This window comes from Spermophilus citellus (assembly GCF_964194105.1).
Source record: "Spermophilus citellus genome assembly, chromosome: 1".
Classification (NCBI taxonomy): domain Eukaryota; kingdom Metazoa; phylum Chordata; class Mammalia; order Rodentia; family Sciuridae; genus Spermophilus; species Spermophilus citellus.
The window spans coordinates 125906796-125925202 of record NC_138182.1 but is presented as its reverse complement, the minus strand read 5'-3'; the positions used below and the strand labels follow the sequence as shown (position 1 = coordinate 125925202).

General features: G+C 50.2%; 1 protein-coding gene across 1 annotated transcript in view; it reads left to right on the top strand.

The window, feature by feature from the left end:
* The first annotated feature begins 15792 nt into the window (after nt 1-15792).
* The window catches only part of WWC1 (WW and C2 domain containing 1), a 143525-nt gene continuing 140910 nt past the window's right edge, over nt 15793-18407 (top strand). The window contains exon 1 of the mRNA XM_081296533.1: nt 15793-16291. Within this exon, the coding sequence (XP_081152659.1) occupies nt 16173-16291 (119 nt within the window). The 5' untranslated portion in view covers nt 15793-16172. The remainder of the gene's footprint in view (nt 16292-18407) is intronic.

Sequence of the window (18407 nt, the reverse complement as noted above, 5' to 3'; positions counted from 1 at the left end):
TTTTTCCTATATGTAACATAAAGCTAAAAATACCCACTATATAGGATTATTTAGAAAGGTTAATGAAAATGAGAGATTTGAAATGCAAGGCAAATGCTTAGCACTGAATATGTACACGTGAAATGGTAAGCAATTATTCCAAAAACGGAAACATTTTTGAGTGATGGTCTTTGGAAGCAGAAAAAGAAACTTCATTTAAAATCTCAACCACTCCCCTCCCTCTAGCTAAGCCTGGGCTCTTTACTAAACTCTGCAGGCTTGGTTTCCTCTCCTGTGAAATGGAGGTGAAATACCACCCTGCGGGGCTGCTGTAATGATGCTCAGCCAGTCACAAGAGCAGGGCATGACCGGCTATACTTATGCTCTTTTCAGCCTTCAGTGATAACTAAGGGTGGGGCCCTGCCCCTCAGTGCACACCTTAGAGAAGGAACCCACAGGTCCCTTCTCCCTCTGAGCCCAATTCCAGGGGCAGCAAAAGCAATCTCTTTATATTTATGTATTCATAGAAACTTTCACCCATATTACTTAAACTTCCCAAGCACTCCACGAGATAGTTGGGAACAGATGGGAAAATGGAGACTTCAAGAGGTTTCACAGCAAATCAAACCCCAACTAGGCCCCTCCCAGGTGGCTGCAAATTCTTCTCATGCTCTCAGTCTACTATCTCCACTCCCAGGTCACTCCCTCAATAAGCCCTTATCTGAGTCTTATCTCAATGAAATACACACAGATTTTATTTTGATACAGGAGTTATTGGCCAGAGAGAATCTTCCTCCATTGGCTGGGAGTCAATCACACCTATTTTGCCAAAGGCTAGAGTGGAGGGAATGGAGAAGGTGAACACAGACTGGCTCATGCCCCCAAGAGCATTACTGAATTAACCAGAAGACTTGCAGAGGCAAGTGTCAGAACCCCAGCTCAAAGCAAAACCCAGAAGTCCAGAGGCATGAATAATACCAGACATGGCTGGATTCTGGGCTCCAAAGATGTCCAAAAGGTACTGTCTCTGCTCCACCTCTCCATTCTGCTTCCCTTGGGATGTTTATTACATGTGCAGAGAAGGTGGTTGCCAGCAGCCACAAACCTACATCCTTACAGCACCCAAGGGAGCCACAGAGAAGCCTCCATCTAGTGCTCAGAAGACCTTGATCTGACCCAAACTCCATAAACAGTTGAGCAATGGGTAGTGTCCCCAGGGAGTATAGCCGTCTAGACAACAGCCTGTGAGCTGCTGATAAGGTGTCAAGTGAAAGCATGCTTTGATCCAATCTGTCCTCAATAGTGCCTGAGACATCTCAGGTGCTCAGGAGACAAAGGCAGGTGCGGGAATTCTGAAAGAGCCTAGTGTAGAACACCAACCAACAAGACAACATGGACGGCTGGGAAGAGAACAGTGGGGAGGGGCCCGAGGCTCCCCCTTCATGGAGATTAGCTACAAAGGACAGGATGGGTGCACAGAGAGTGCATTGGGAGGATTAGAACTGAATCTGAACTCTAGGGGCTTCCCACAAGGTTCTGACCCACCCACCCCAGGACACTTCCTGTGGCACTTCCCTTTGTCTGGGAAGGCAAGAAGCTTGCATTCCAGCCTAGAGACCCTGTCCCCTGAGAAGGACATGTGGTCAGTGTGGGGCTAGAAGGCCCCTGTTCCTTCACTCTGATCCCTGTCCGCCGCCTCCCATATGTGGGGGACAGGCGTTCCTGTCACTGTGGACCAAGCTCATCAGCAGAGGTGGTTCTGCCCATTGTCTAGTCCTGGTTCTGGGGCTGCGTTTCTCAATCTTGGCCCTACTGACAGTTGGGAGCCAAGATTGCACGGTCCTGTGCTTTGTAGGATTTGACAGCATCCCTGGCTTCTACTCCTGTCCACCAGTGTTACCCAATCCACGCCCACCCCTAGTCATGACAGCCTGTCAGATATTGCCAGGCGTCTCCTTGAAAGGTGAAAGTGCCCTGGCCGGAGGACCACCTCTACTGTGTTCTGTCCCCACCCACTTTGCCCTCATTTATCCCTAAACCCAAACGCCAACTTTCAGAAGGAAGAAGCTGCCCTCCTCTGGTAAAGCCGATGAATTCATCAGCCCTCTCATGTTCATCCAAGCAGCAGCTCCAAGCTAAGAATCCTGGAGCTGCCTGGATTCTCCTTCTGTTCTGGCTGCAACACTCAGGAGCTTCTTAGGTGGTTGGATTCTTGAACCTAGTGTGGAGGAGAGAATCCTCCTTCCCCCAGTTCCTCCCTCCATCCCTTGGACTTCCTGGGAGCTGTGCCCTGCTTGGGAGAAGGCAGAGCCCTGAGCCCTCCTGACAGCAGCTGTGGGCACCTCTGCAGCCAGGAGCAGCCTCCTGAAGCCTCGTTTCCATATTAATGGAAATGACACCATGACCAGTAGAGAGGGATCAGGGAATCTCCCCTGAGACTGAGGAGGGATGCTAGAGCCCAAGGTGCAGGGTCATGTTTTATCTCCGACTTCCTGTCCTCTCCCTGTGCCGGGGAGCTCACAGTCCCACGAAACAAAGTACCTTGACCGTAGCTGGTGGTGCCAGAATAATGTTCTGAGGGCAGGTGGTGGGGATGTGATAAGAACTTTGAAGCATTTCCAAGGAGAAGGCGTGGATGTCCACCAGCCCCCAGCTGGGCAGTCCTCAGGGCGCTGCTTGGAGAGGCAGGATCAGCAACACCCAGCTGCCAGGCCCGTTTCCTTCTTTGGCTCTCTGCTGAAGTCTCCGTGGTTAGGAGCATCTTTGTTCTCCCAGCACATGAGGTGTGTGAGCATCCTGAGGCCAAAGCCACAGGTACACAGAGAGAGGGGACAGGCCAGGTGAAGGCCTCACCTGAGGAGTGAGCTCAGGAAGGTACTGCGACTGTGTTCTGTGGGTCAGGGAATGGTGCACAGGGTCTGTGTGGCGTGTGCAGAACTGCAGCACACAGCGCACACTTGCCCATGTGGGGGGAGCCCACAGCCTATGCCCAACGAGCCCTGGTTTGCACGTGGGTCTGTACGCATGTCCAGGTGCAACTCACAGAGCATGGAGGAGCTCAGTGGGTGTTTCTGCAACACCTTGCAGCCCAGGGTAATGCATAGTGCAGGCTTCCAGGGTATGTGTGGAGGGGCAGAGATGCCAAGTGTAAGGGTGTCACAGTGTGAGGAATAGAGACTACACTGGGGGTAGAGGGAGCACATGGTGTGTAATTAGTGGAAATGTTGGACCGACCAGAGCAAGGACATGTGGGGGAGCTGCCACAAACACCTCCGTAGGCGCTTCCATTCATTCTCACTCTTCACACACGCCTTCCTCCACACGAAGCAAGAAGGAGAGTTAGGGAGGAATCACGGTGGGTGGGGTAAGAGCACAGCGCAAGCACCGCGGCCACCCTTGCTTCCTGTACTTCCCAAGACGGGATCCAACTTGGCCTCGACTCATGAGGGGGCATATAGTGAATGGTTTCCAGCATCAGCTTTGGAAGCAATGGTTTGGGCTTGAACCCTGACCTATTACACCTTGCGCAACCCAAAACCTCCTGATGACCCAGTTTTCTCAATAGCAGGATGGGGAGCTTCGGCCCACCTCTTGAGTGGTTTTGAGAACTGAAGATGATCCAGAGGTCTAGCACCTCCTTGGGTGTTACATTCCCAAACAGTAACCTAAGAACCTAACAGCAGAGGTACTTTGGGGGTTTTTTTGTACTAGGGATTGAACTCAGGGGTGCTCTACCAATGAACTATACCCCCACCGCTTTGGACTTTTTATCCTGCCTCGGCCTCCCAAGTCACTGGGATTTGAGGCATATGCCATGGCTCCCAGCTAGAGCACATCTCTTAGTGACATCTCAAAGATTTCTGTAGGGTAGAAAGCTGCTCTTCCAAAGGCCTGGCTATCCTACACCCAGGGCAGAATCCTTGCCAGGGAAATCCCTTTCCCCATCTCGGCAACCCCTCAGCCCACTCTACCCTTGCTTAGTCCAGAGGGAATCTAGCAGAAGGGAAGAATGGAGGGACTGCACACCAAGGAAGAGATTCAGCTGGATACAGTGGTGCACGCTGGTAATCCTAGTGGTTCAGGAGGCTGAGATAGGAGGACCGCAAGTTCAAGATCAGCCTAAGCAACCTAGCAAGGCCCTAAGTAACAGCAAGACCCTGTCTCAAAGTAAAAAGAAGGGCTGGGGATGCAGCTCAGTGGTGAAGCACCTGTGGGCTAAATCTCTAGTACAAAAGGAAAAAAAAAATGAAATTCAGTGGTAGAGCACTTGCCTAGCATGTGCAATGCCCGAGTGTGTTCCAGTAAAAAGAAAGATAGATGAGATTCACACTCATAGCACTTCCTATAGATAAAAAGCACTAGGGAAATGGGATAGAGACCAAGCTGAAGCCATTCAACACCCAGGCCTCAGGATCTGAAGGAAACCAGGCAAGCCCTTGTGCAGCAGTGACCAGCTGCTCCACCCTGCTGAACCCAGGAACATTTTTCCGGTAGTGCTCTGCTGGGTTCAACCTGCCTGAGTTCAGGGCAGTGCTGGAGCCTGCACACAGGACCCAAATATGTGTTCCCTCCCAACCCCGTGTTTGGTGGTTGTATGTTAGTAGTTTGGAATCCACCATGGAGAAAGCATTCACACCATGGAAATGGGCATCTCTCCGTGAGACCAGCAGGTCAGGGAAGACAAGAGAATAAAACCCTCTGGAGCTATTCAGAGAGAGAGAGAGCTGAGAACAGATGACCCTGGGTGAATCCTTCTCTGCTGACCTCACGTGCACAGGCATTTTGACATCCAAGGATGGGAAACTTAGGCCTGGCACCCTAAAAACAATAAAACCACAAAAGTTGTGTTAGAAATAATGGGAAGACATTTTCTACATTCTTCCAGCTTCTAAGGTTGTGTTTGCCCAACTCAGTAGGGTCACAATGTGTCCTGTCCCTTAGAGCAGATACAGACCCCCTTCTTCTGGTCCGAGTTGTCAGTTCTCTGGCAGAAGGGAGCTGCCTGCAAAGTCATCCCCTACCCAGAAATGGCCATCCACATCCAGTGTCTGAGAACAACAGGGGCACAAAGACCCACTGCTCACAGCAGGGAGTATTGTCTCTGAAGAGTCACCACCACTCCTGAGCTCCCAGGGGGTCAGCTGAGGCCAGGTTAGGTGCATTCCAGGGTCTCCCGTGGCCCATTCCTGCACCCTCCTTCCCTCTCAGATATTGTTCCTGACATCTCCAAGAAAAGTCCTGCACTAAATTAGCCCAGAGTTCATCCTCTGAGGACCTCAAGACCTCCTGACAACCCCTTAGCAGTAAAGAGGGAAAGCAATGTAGGCAGGTGATGGTATCACCCCGCAAACACCACCACATGGGTCTCTACAGGGGGGGCTGTGGATGTAGACTGTGGCCCGCTGGGGACCTGTGAACCAGCACAGATGCTTCCACAGAGCAAATGCAACACCCTGTGTTTGGGATTTCAAGCCACCTATGAGAGGGTGGGGCTGGAGAAAGTGAGGGCTCGTGAGCAGGTGAGTGTGCGCTAGTGCTGATGTTCTGGGCTGGCATCGCTGTAACAAGGGGAGAGGGACAAAAGAATATCACCCCTCTGCTGGAGTTAGCAGCACACAGGATCTCTGCAGCAGTCCACCTGCTCTGTGGACTCCACAGAGACCTGAGCCTGCAGAACCCAACTCCTCTCTGCCTCTGGGCACAAGGCACATGCTGTCCCAAGCACATGGCTCACACTTCAGTTCCTGGTTCTTGAGTGGGGATTACAGTGACTCAGCCCACGTGACCCGACTGAAAGGAGTGACTTTGAAGAATCGGTGTCAGCCCCTGGCATTAGCACCAGGTCATGGTCTGAACTGTTCACCTAGGCATGATGGTTCTGGGTCCCATAAAGTACATTCATTTATCCCTCCAGGGACTCCCTGGGAAGCAGATACTACACTCATTGTGCTGGCTGTGGGACTCCCATACAGCCGTCTTCCAATCTCAGACCCATGCTGGTCCCACCCAACCTCATCATGGGTTCTAGAGGGACAAACCAAGGACCCAGCAGGGAGAAACTGATGGGATTTGGCTCCAGCAAATGGAGTCATCCCATTTGCCATGTTTCTGGCTTAGAAGCTCCTTTTGTGATCTGAGCCCAGATCCCTTTAACCGGTGGATGCACAGATGGCAGGCAGCTTCCCCACCACCTGGTGGAAGGGAGTTCCCTGGCCACCCTACTACAGTGGGAGGACTTTGCTGAGCAAACTCCAGGCAGTGGACTGTGTCCATGCCCGGGGAGTGCCAAAGGGAGGTGGGATTTGCCTCCCAGCTCCCCCTAGTAATTCCCCTGCCTGGCCTAGACACCTGCTGTGCCCCTCCTTGAGGCAACCGCATTACCTATGAACTTGCTAATTGGAAGCTAGTTTCTCTTCTGAGGTGTTGCAGCTGGGTGTGAGAACTGCAGAGGGGCCCCTGCCCCCTCGGGATGACAATAATACAGATCACGCTTAGATCAACCTGCAGCTGTACCAAATACTCAGCTGTACCAAATCTTGCATCTGCAAGATCTCATGCACCAGAATCATCTTCTACACTCCCAGGGGTCGGACGAGACAGCCTTATACTGGCGATTCCACACCCTGGGGTTTTAGGCCAGACAGGCCTGGGTCTGGAGTCCAGGGCACCTTACGTATTGATGTTGGAACGAGCAGGGTATGTGGGAAGCACCAGCTCGGTGCCCACTATGGGCTCAGGGCTCCATCAGCAGCCACTGTCATTACTATTATTGCCTTATTACTGCTCCCCATAGATGCCCCTGGTTACAGAAGTGATCACACCAGTAAGTGCCTGCTCCATCAAGTCCTATCCTCTGGTCCTTGGCCCATGGCAGAGGTCTGTCTGCTGCTGCTTTAAAGGCCAAGTGTGGGGGCTTCCTGTGCTGAACCAGTCTTGTCTTTGATGGCGATGAAATGGAAACATAAGACAAGGGACGGAGGCCAGCAAAAGGACTGTGCCTGCCTGTGACCCCCTGGTGCCATGAAGGTGCCTGTCTTCAGCCTTCTGGCCAATTTGGTCCGGGAGGCACATGATGGAGCAGAGACACCTGCTACCCGCTGCAGAGCTGTTGTGGGAACATGAGGGAACTGTCCAGGAAGACAGCAGGACAGTGAGGACAGTGACTTCATCCTTTTTTGTCTGAGTCAGGCCAGAAATTGTGTGACTCATGGTCCGACTCAGATTTCTTTTACCTCACTTGAAATATGCCAAATTTCTCCCCTATCTTTATTTCCTTTATAAAGACATTTACTGTAAAAATGCTAAGCTCTATGAAATATATTTGGAACTCAGGCCATATGGCTCACCAGGAGAGAGAGAGAGCTGTATTCTGGGCTCATTGGTTATAAAGCTGCTCCAAGCCCAATATCAGAAGTTCCTGAAAAGGAAATTAATAGATCATCTTAAGAAATTTAGGACATGTTTTTAGGTGAACGAGGAATGGTTGTTGCTGTTATTGTAGTTCGGATAATATTCATTGAGGGATAGTCCATGCTAGACATGGTGATAAGTGAGCTGGGAGTTAAAGTATCAAATATAGTACCTTTTTTACTATTACTCACCAACTAACACTTTGACCAAAATTACTCTCCCTCCCTCCCTCCCTCTGAAATGCTCAAGTGATCACCAAATGATGTGACAGTAAATTACAGACATCATGACACTTTACTCCTAAATTCTTCAGCTGATGGCCACCAAGAATAAGCCTCCTTCTCCACCCAAGTACCATGCCACTGCAGGTCCCAAGATATTTAGTGCTGACACGGAAATATTGTCTGAAGCACATGGCCATCTTCACATTCTTCCAGGAATCCCAAGAACATCTGTGGTAGCTATTTTTTTTTAAGCAACCCAGAATCCCCCATGGATCCTAATTACATTTGGCTTTTTCCTGATGTTTCATGGATACAGAGCTTAAAAAGGAAAGATACAGAGCTCTCAAATAAAGACTTTAGAGGAAAAAACCTTCAGTCTGAAACTAAAAGCAAAAATCCAATTCACAAAGGGCCTTCAGATGTGTGTGATTCTCATTCTTCACTACAGATGGGCAAATTGTTTCTTAGAGGGGCCTACGGGTGCCTAATTATTCCAACACACTAATGCCATCTGCTCCCTACAAGAAGAAAAATGGTCAAAAGTTCGTATCAAACGGCCGCAGGCCCTGTTCAGGGTATGGCTTGTGTCCTCTAAATATAGCCATGTCCTGTAGGCTGGGCTGCCCTGGGCCTGATTCAGGTTATCAGGGATGTAGAAAAAAAAAAAGAAATAAAATATACAAATAAGAATCCTGTCCTCACAGTTCTTACTGTGCAAATCACCCCAGACCTCATCCTGCAGTGAGGGAGGAGGCAGGAGACCAGGATTGAAAGGGTGGGCACGGCCAGCCCACACTGGACCTCAGGACACAGGGCAAGGCACTTGGACTTCATCCAAAGACCAGTGAAGAGCCACTGAGGGGTGCAGCATGACCAGATGTCTGTTTCAGAGAGACCATTCCTGTGGGATGAGGGGCAAGGAGGCCAAGGAAGCTCTGCGAGGAAGCTGGGCCCCGGGCAGGTGATAGTGTCCTGGATCTGAGGCAGGGGAAGGGGACACAGACAGAAGGGAAGAGATAAAGACTCATTTTGGTGATAGGATCCAAGGCCCTTGTAGATAGAATAGATATAGGAGTAAAGAAAAAAAGAATCCAGATGACACCCGAGTCTCTGTCATTGAAATCATGTGTTGAACAGACGTGAACACACCATAACCCAGCGGCCATGGATAGGTATTTGTAAATAGTTTTATTGACACACAACCACACCCATCTGTTTACATACTGCAGTCTCACCCTACAACAGCAGCAGGGCCTAGTGGTGGCAACAAACATTATACCAGCAGGGGCGCAGCTCAGTCCTGGAGCCCAGCCCAGCACGTGGAAGGCTCTGGGTTCCAATCCCAACCCCACCAAATTTTTTTTTAAAAATACACAAACAGGGGCTGGAGTTGTAGCTCAGCAGTAGAGTGCTTGCCTCGTATGTGTGAGGCACTGGGTTCAATGCCCAGTACTGCATATAAATAAGCAAATAAAATAAAGGTCCATCAACAACTAAAAAAAAAAGTAATAAATACACAAAACAAAAACCCTGTGGAGATCGCAAAGCTGAAGACGTTATCTGATTTGTGTGTGTGTGTGTGTGTGTATACAAGGATTAAACCCAAGAGCACGTAATCACTGAGTCACATCCCTAACCCTTTTTGTATTTTATTTAGAGACAGGGTCTCACTAAGTTGCTTAGGGCCTCACTAAGTTTCGAAGGCTGGCTTTGAACTTGCAATCCTCCTGTCTCAGCCTCCGAAGCCCTTTGTTATCTGATTCTTCGTTTTGGCCAAGCCATTGCACTCTAGAGTTGCTCAGAAAGAAAACAGATAGTTTAGTCAGATAAATTTGATGAATTCTGTATTCCATATATATATATTTTCTGGCCTCTTCATCATGGATGCATCTATACTGAGAGCTCTGGGAAGTCTCACAAGAAGAAGCAAATCTATTTCTTTTATTAAAATCAACATTTCTGGCTGGGCGTGGTGGTGCACACCTGTAATCTCAGGAGGCTGAGACAGGAGAATTGCGAGTTCAAAGCCAGACTCAGCAAAAAGCAAGGCACTAAGCAACTCAGTAAAACCCTATCTCTAAATAAAATACAAAATAGGGCTAAGTTCAATCCCCATACCCCTAAAAATAAATAAAATCAACATTTCCCAGATATCTTTGGTCTCAGACCATTTTTGTGCTTCACACTGAGGAATGCACCTATGGACACCTGCTTTAGAAGGATCAGGAGGCACATTGCATGCATAAAGGTTGGTGAGAATACAAGAGATGAAATCAGTTAAGATATCATTCAAATGGTCAAGAATCAGTGGGAAAAAAAAGGAGCTGACGTAGGCCTTTGGTCAAGAAGAAGGAAGAAAGCCAAGCAGGTGTAGTCGTAAGCATCTGGAATCCCATCTACTAGAGAGGCTGAGGCAGGAGGATTTCAAGTCCAAGGACAGCCTGGGAAACTTAGTGAAACCCTGTCTCAAAGTAAAATAGAGCTCAGTGATAGAGCCCTTGCCTCCTATGTGCTAGGCCTTGGTTTGATCCTCAGTACTTGAAACAAAAATAACAATTGAGAAGTGTGAATTCTAGCTTAGACAAATTGAGCTCTGTTGGTTCACAGAAAGCAATGACCTTCTGCTCCCAGGAAGATGGACAAGGCATGTTTTTCTCTATACTTCCCTTTTCAAATAAAAGCCTTGGACAGCAGTGTTTAGAGGGGAGGTCCTGGGGAATGAGTGGATCTTGAGGGCTCTACATGGATGGATCAGCCCACTGACGGATTAAGAATCTGATGACAGAAGGCTGGGTGGTGGAGCCATGTTGGTGGAAGCAGGTCACTGGGGTGTTCCCTGGGAGACATTTCTCCTCCCCAGCCCCCTCTGCTTCCCAGCTGCCACACCATGGGGTTCCACTTCACCTCAGTCCCAAAGTAGCCAGCTGCCCAGGGATTGAAACCTCTGAAACCTGAAATAAATCTTTCATTCTTTAAATTGTTCATGGGCCTGTAATCACAGCAGCTGGGGAGTCAGAGGAGGGAGGATTGTGAGCCAGCCTCAGCAAAAGTGAGGCGCTAAGCGACTCAGTGAGATCCTGTCTTTCATAAAATACAAATTAGCACTGGGGTTGTGGCTCAGTGGTCCAGCACCCCTGAGTTCAATTCCCAGTATCCCCCCTCCCCTAAAATTGTTCATGTCAGGTATTTTGGTTACAGCAACAAATTCTTATTGAGTTGTCACAAGCCAACAGTGAGATGAGTATTGTAGCTCTCATTTTTCACAGACAAGGAAACTGAGGCTGGGAGAGACCAAGTCTCAAGACCAAAGTCACACATCCACCAAAATGCAGAGTCAAGGATCAGGTATGTGGTTTTTTTTTTTTTTTTTCCTTTTCTCCTGTCCATATTTTTTTCTAGTACTCCACCCAGTCACCTTGTCTGGTAGGTTATCTGGGGTTAAACCCCACCCCACGCCCTTCTTGCTGGGTGGTTTGTAAAATTCGGTCTGCCTCCCTTTAAAGTGCTGAAGTTCTGATAATGAGGTGTCAGACCTTGCGCAGTGGACAGGTGAACAGCTCTTCATTCCCAGCGTCTCTAAACAGTTGGGCTGGAGTTTAATTTAAGCGCCCGGGTACCATGGCAATGCCAGTGCTATAAATACCCAGAAGCGGCTCCTTTCAGCCAGCCCACTGGGTACTGCGCCCACCGGGTTTCCACCAGGGCTCCGCTGCGCAGTAGGAGGGGAGGAGAGTGGCTGCCAGCAAGGGCGCCCTCCCTTGCTCACAAGCGCTCCTCTCCCTCCCTCCCTCCACGCCCCCACCCTTGAAACTGAGATTTCATCTCCTCCTTCAGTGCATAATTCATTTCCTGCTTGGTGAAAGACACAACAGCTCCCAAGTCCCAGAGGACTCTTGGGTGAGGGCTCTGGAAACAGGACGGTCTCCACCTGTCTTGCAGCCCCAGGATCGCCACTGGCCCAAGAGAAATCCAGTTAATGAATACAGCAGTAAGGGTTGGGGGCCTGGGAGGAAAACTCCTCCTTCCAGAGACTTGAGTGGCCTATGACATCCCATACTGTTCACCCCCAGGTGGGTCTGGGACAGCATCAGGCAGGTGCAGCATCGGCACCAGGTAGGCCTCTCTTCAGCTGAGGAGCAGAGCCCACTGCCACTCTACCTGCTCAAGGCAAACTCCACGATGATTCGCTTTGGCTGCCCTGCCCAGCCTCCAAAGCCTCCTTCAGTCACTGCAGATGGGTCCACAACCCAAATGAAGCAGAAGTTCAAGATTGGCTTCCTGGCTACCCCTCCACCTGCTCCAACCAGACAGTAACCCAGAATTCTCTCCATAGGTACTTTAGAGTCACCTTGCTGGGAATTCAGAAGGGAAAGCCCACAGAAGCAGCATTGATGTCTGGGCTTTAACCTCTTGCACCTCAGTTTGCTCCTCTAGAAAATGGAATCAGTAAGACCAAGGACAATAAATCATTACGCATAGAGACTCCTTTCCCTGTTTGTAAAATGAATCGGCTGTGTTAGACTTGGATTTATTTTTAAGTGCCATATTCAGCGCTGAGGACCCAGAGGTAAATAAGAAACCATTTTGTCTGCCTCCGCTCTCATGTTGCCAAGGATTTCTTCCACCCTAATTTTCTCTGGCTTAGGACATGTTTTCCCATCATTGGGGGGAAAAAAACCCAGTCCACCAGGAACCTCAAGTAATGCGTGACTAAAGGAAGGGGACATTATTGGCTCAGCCAGAGAACATAAGTGTGCATTCCCCAGGATGTGTGGGAGGGACAGCACGAGGTAGGGAGGTAGTCACCGAGGAGAAAGACAAATCTCCGCCGAAGTTCTCCAAGCCTCTATTGCCCTAAAGAATGCAGGGGCCAACAGGAAGCTATACTGGCATTTCCCTTCCCTTCGTTATTTGCATTTAATTTCTCCTTCTTGCCATCTCCATGAAACATGTCACCCTGTCCTTTAAGGCATATGTGTGGAAAGTAGCCTTTCTTTGTGGCTGTTGCAGTAGGGAACTGATTTAAGTGGGCATTGCTTTTAAAAACAAGCAATTTGTCCCAGGCTTGGTGTCTCCTGCAGGCCACCTGGCTCTGAAGTTTTGGCCAGTGGTCACTGCTGCTTGGCTCCAACAATGGTCAGGCCTACCTCCTTGAACTCAGCACACAGGCAGCCAGACACAGCCCCAGGAGGAAGAGGCCAGGGCCTCTTGTCTTCAGTTCAGATTCCTGCAGATCAGTCACCTGTAGAGTAAACTCCAATTTGGCCTATCACATGGCTGAGCCGGTTCTCCCTTTAATCCCCTGCACGTTTGCCCTGGGCCTCACAGAATGCCAGGGGGATGATTCACCTGCCATGGTGTGGGGCAGGTGGCCATCTGTTTTATGACCTCACCCTGCTTGAGCTTCAGGGAGATAACCTGGGATTCTTTTGTTGGGGGTGGGAGGGCCAAATCCTTGCGTCAGTTCCTACCCTGGTCTTCTTCCTGTTTTCCATGTCAGGTGTAAAAGTCCAAAGGAGAAGTAAATGCCAGGTGGTGGGCATCAGAGTTACAAAGAAAGTCAGATTTGAAAATCTGCAAGGTGTTTCACAAGGAGCACAGTTAGTTAGAAGGTTTGGTTGGAAAATACGACACAAGAAATCAACAATTAGAACTCTCACAAGCAGCCACCCATAATTTTGGGGGATGGACATGAGCTTATGTTTTGAGCAGAAATGGTCCACATTTCATAGAGGTTGCTTGCTGCTAGACCTGGGGCTCCTGAGGTGATGGCTTCTCATCTCATTTTGCCCTTTACAACCCTCCCTAAGGAGTCCATGTTATTATGTGATTTTTTTTTTCAGGCCCAGAACTAATACTTCCATTCAGCAAATCACCCAAGTTCACACGGCTAGAAAGTAGTGTGAGTCTGGGACCCAAGCAGCCTTGCTTCTCAAAAAAATAAAAATTAAATAAAAATTTTAAAAAATTATGAAACAAACATCAATAGAGATGATGTTTGTCAGCACCCATGATATTCCAGAGCTGAACTACAGAGAGGTCCTAGAGCTACGGGAGAATTTTTAAAAGAAGGAAAGCCTAGGTTGGTGGTCGAAAGCAATGACATTAGAGTCAGACAAACCTAGTTTATCTCATTAACTGGGTGCCCCGGCCATTATGAAACCTCAACTTCCTCGTCTATAAAATGGGCACAATATATTGCCCTACTCCAGAGGGTCGTTGTGAAGATTAAAGGAGATCAGGTGTCAGAAACATGTAGCTTGGGGTCAGCTTCACTTCTGAGCTGTGCTCTAATCAATAATTGGAGGTTTTTCTAGGGGTGTAGCTCAGCACAAAGTCACTTGCTTGGTATGTGCAAGGCCCAGACTGGATTCTTGGTACAATAGGAAAGATAAAATTGGGAATTTTTTACATAGTAAAAGATGGCCCAAGTAGAGAAAGTGGAGAGGGCTGAGGGAATTCCCATGAAGGAATGGGGAACTCCTACTTTGGTGTGTTTGGAACCTTCCTGAGGCCAGAGTTCCTGGACTTTGGTGTCTAGGATTTGTGGAAGGTGGGAATGAAGAACCAAACACCGAGCCCCTCAGCCCCGACCTCGGGGAAATAATTAACTTTGCAGAAGGTGAGGAGCTCACCATGGAGGGTCTTCTCTTTTTTTTTTTTTAATTTTATTTTTTTTTATTGGTTGTTCACAACATTACAAAGCTCTTGACATATCATATTTCATACATTAGATTGAAGTGGGTTATGAACCCCCAATTTTACCCCAAATGCAGATTGCAGAATCACGTCGGTTACACATCCACAATTTTACATAATGCCCTATTAGTAATTGTTGTATTCTGCTACCTTTCCTATCCCCTACTATCCCCCCTCCCCTCCCCTCCCATCTTCTCTCTCTACCCCATCTACTGTAATTCATTTCTCTCCTTGTTTATTTTTCCATTCCAGAGGGTCTTCTCTATCAAGCAGAAATGACACCATGAGCAGGGGAGTCCCTTTCTTGCTCAGCACATTCTGGCCCATACAGGCCCAGGGAGTGACATTTCTGGGAGACTGCAGGACTCAGACAAGAGGTTACACTGTACTGTGCTTCATTTCTCTAGTCCAGCTTCCGGTCATATGTCCACTGTAAAAATGGTTGATCTCATCCTCGTGAAACAACATCTAAGTCCTGTAGAAGTCCAAATCTAGCTGATCCTAACTCAATCCTGCTACCCTCTTCTTTTGTATTTAATTCAGTATTTTCAAGAAACATTGTCTCTGTTTTATTTATTTTTATGTTTCAAGTGGGTGTCTTGCTTTTTTTTCACTGGACTGGCCTGGAATTCCCTGATCCTCCTGCTTCAGCTTCCCTAAGTAGCTGGGACCACAGATACACACCACAGTGCCTGGCAGATTGTTTTAATTTCTTAAATTTTTTTCCGAGATGGAATTTTGCTCCTCCCTTTCCCCTTCCTCCCACTTTTCTTACCTTCACAGGTAAGTACTCAATTTAACTAACAATATCATTACTATTACTTTTACAAAGTACTTCTCCAGACAACCTCTGGAAGTCCCCCTAGGGAAGCAGATTCGTAGCACTAATTTTAGGGACCCTAGAGCCAGCAGAATTTGCAAATTAAGGGGTGGGGTGGGGTAGCTGAAACTACGTGGGGAGAATTGAATAAGAGGGAGACAGATGGTGCCTGTGCTGGGGGAAGGGACAAGAGATCCTGGAAAACTTATATTCCCCGATTTAAAAGAATCTTCCCACTTAACCACTTCTTGCCTGACTCCTGGTTCTACATAACAGAAAAGCTGGGAGTGTTGGGGCCACCCGTGCCAAGAGCCCTGGACACTCGGGGTGGAAGAGCCAGTAGCGCTGGGAAGCAGAGGCAGAGAGGGTCTTGTCCTGACCTCCTGGGGCTCGCCTCTGGTTCTGGACCCCAGGTAACGGGCAGTCTCCCTTACTCTTGGCAAGGGCAGCGCAGGGGTGGTCGGCGGTTCGGACTGTCCCACGAGGGGGCGCGTCTCGGGCCCTAGGACCCGCCCTCGTGGCGCTGGGCGCGGGGAGGAGACCCGGGAACCCAGGAGCCCGGCGCTCCGCCTCCCGTTTCCGGGGCAGCGCAGTTACCTGCACCGCCTGAGCCGCACCTGGCGGAGGCAGAGTCGCAGGGCGGGCGAGCTCGCAGCGGCCGAACCGAGAGAAGGAACGGCGCCGGCTGGGGAGGCGGCGGGCGGCGAGCAGGGCGGCGGAGGCGGCGGAGGACAGGCGGCAGCCGCGCTCGGCCCGCTCCGCCTGGCCGGCTGGGCGCACCCGGCCCGCACCGCGCTGCTGCGGGCGCACATGGCAGCGTGAGAGGCCGGCGGCGGGAGGAGCGGGCGGCGCCGGGGCCGCAGGGCCGCATGGACAGCGGCGCCACCCCGGCCGGCCCCCATTAGGGACCCCAGTCCGCGGGCGCCACCCCCCGATCATGGTGCCTCGGCGGCCGCCTGGACTAGGGACGGCCGGCCGGAGCCGCTGAGCCCCGCGGCGGCCGCGAGCTGCATGGGGGAGCGCGGGCCGCGCACGGGAAGATGCCCCGGCCGGAGTTGCCCCTGCCGGAGGGCTGGGAGGAGGCTCGCGACTTCGACGGCAAGGTCTACTACATAGACCACACGAACCGCACCACCAGCTGGATCGATCCGCGGGACAGGTAGGACCCCGGGAAGCTGCCGGCACCCCGGCAGGGTCCCCACCTGCCCTTGAGGCCACCGACCCGGGCTGGGCAGGGGGGCAGGGGAGCTCAGCGTGTCCCTCGCGCTTTCTTCAGTTTGCCTCCCACCCCTGCCCCTTCTGGAGCGCCACTGCTGCCCCAGCAGGGTGCTTAGAGGAGGGGACAGCCAGTGAGCTGGCCGGATCTGCCCCCACTGCCATCCCCTACTGGTGTACCTAGGCCCCAGCCAGCACCTGCCGGGAGTTTTGACCTTAAGCTCTAGCCCCGCCCCCTTCCCTTTTAGGGGTAGAGGTTCGGCGGGGGCGGGGGCGGGGGCCGCGACCCAGCTGGAGAAGCCCAGTCTTTCCACGAAACTAGCCTGGGGGAGGGGGATGGGATCTGGTTTGGAGAGGTGATAGGGACACTGGGTTCGGTGGAGACCACTGGAGGAAGGGCGCTACGCGAGGAGAAGACAGCCTGGAGTTGCATTTTGACAGGTGCCTCCTTGGCCCCTGAGAGTGTTGGAGCAAGTCTGGGGAGGCCCAGGTGGGACGGGAAGCAGGGAGCCGGCGAGGGCAGCCAAGGGAGACTGGTTCTCCAGGAATCTCACTGCAACTTGGAAGCTGTTAGGATGTAGATGGAGGTGAGAGGCCTCCCGCGAAGCCCTGCCCATCACCGCTTTCTCCTCCCTTTCTCCTCTCTGGGGCCCGAGGCTCCTCAGCCCTGCATCAGCGCCTCCTGACCTTGGTGAGCGCCTAGCCGGCTGGATTGTGCTGAGGCAGGTGCAGTCTGAACGCCCTAGACTTTCTCCGGGGGTTTGGACTTCTTGGAATTACTTTGCACACACACCCTCTCCATGTATGTGCTAGAGGTGAGGGAGACCCCTTTCCATCCCCGGACCACTTTGTTTTCCTAGGCTGACACGGTTTGTGGTCAAAGCGTCTCAGGAATGTGAAATTTTCACCTGATCTGTGACCTTGGGGGTCAGGTCCCCTGAAGCAATGGAGGTGATTTTTTTTGAACCTTCATTATGTGGGGTTTGGATGGGGGTGGGGCATATCTCCGAAGTCCAGGATGGGGTGTATAAAAGATGTGGGTTAAAATTTTTTAAAAAGTAGCTGAAAGAAAATGAGAGTTGAAATTCCCAGTGGTTTCCATTGAGTATTTCTGTCTATTCATTCATTCATCATTTCCTGGGTGCCCATTCTGCTCAGCACCATGCCAAATCTGGAACAGAACATTTTAATGCTGGAGAGTGTCCCTTAGGCAAACTTCTTTGACCTCTTTGCGGTGGTTTCCCTATGTGTCAGATGAATGATTTGCTTGGAAAGGAAGGAGTTGAATAGCGGGATTCTTAAAAGTTGGAAGGGACCTGAGAGGTCAGAGACCAACTTCCATTTTTAAAACATAAGAGAAAATTTGAAGCCCCGAGTTGTGATTTGCTCAAGTATTTTGATCTTCCCACCTGTATGCACCAAGTTCTTGACCAGCTCTGACATTCTACCTGCCAAACTTGTTTTCTTGATGTGCTTCCCCCCCACCCATGTCAATCAGTTGCCCCACATGTGGGTAAACTTGGCAGCCCCTTTTCTCTAGTTGTCTTCTAAGAACAGGCAAATTCAAGCTTACCTTTCCTCCCACACTTTAAGTCCCTGCAGTTGACCTCACCCAGTGCCTGTTAGCAGTTTGGATGTCATATTGGAAATTGAGGACTACCAGGCCAGCAGCCATAACCATGTATCTGAGATGATAATGCAGTCTTGGGAGGTTTTGCAAACAGCCGTAGTTCTTTACCCTTGCAAGAGGACAACATGTAGCTTTCTTTGAAGGACTGACTTGGCTAGAACAGTTTCCCACATTTCATTGTCACATGGGCCACCTTCTTGACTTTCTGGTATATCCACTTGAGGTATTGCTTACTTTAATACTTGACTTTGGATCAACTCACTCTTAAAAATTTTTGAGCCACTTTCACAAACGGGAAACTATCTATTGCCATAAATAGAGAGGAACTTTAAAAAATCCCAGTAATTGCTGGGGGATGGTCAGTGTCATTCATTTTATTTTAGCTGGACACTATGGCCTGCCTAAGGCCCCAATGCCAGGCCTGCACAGA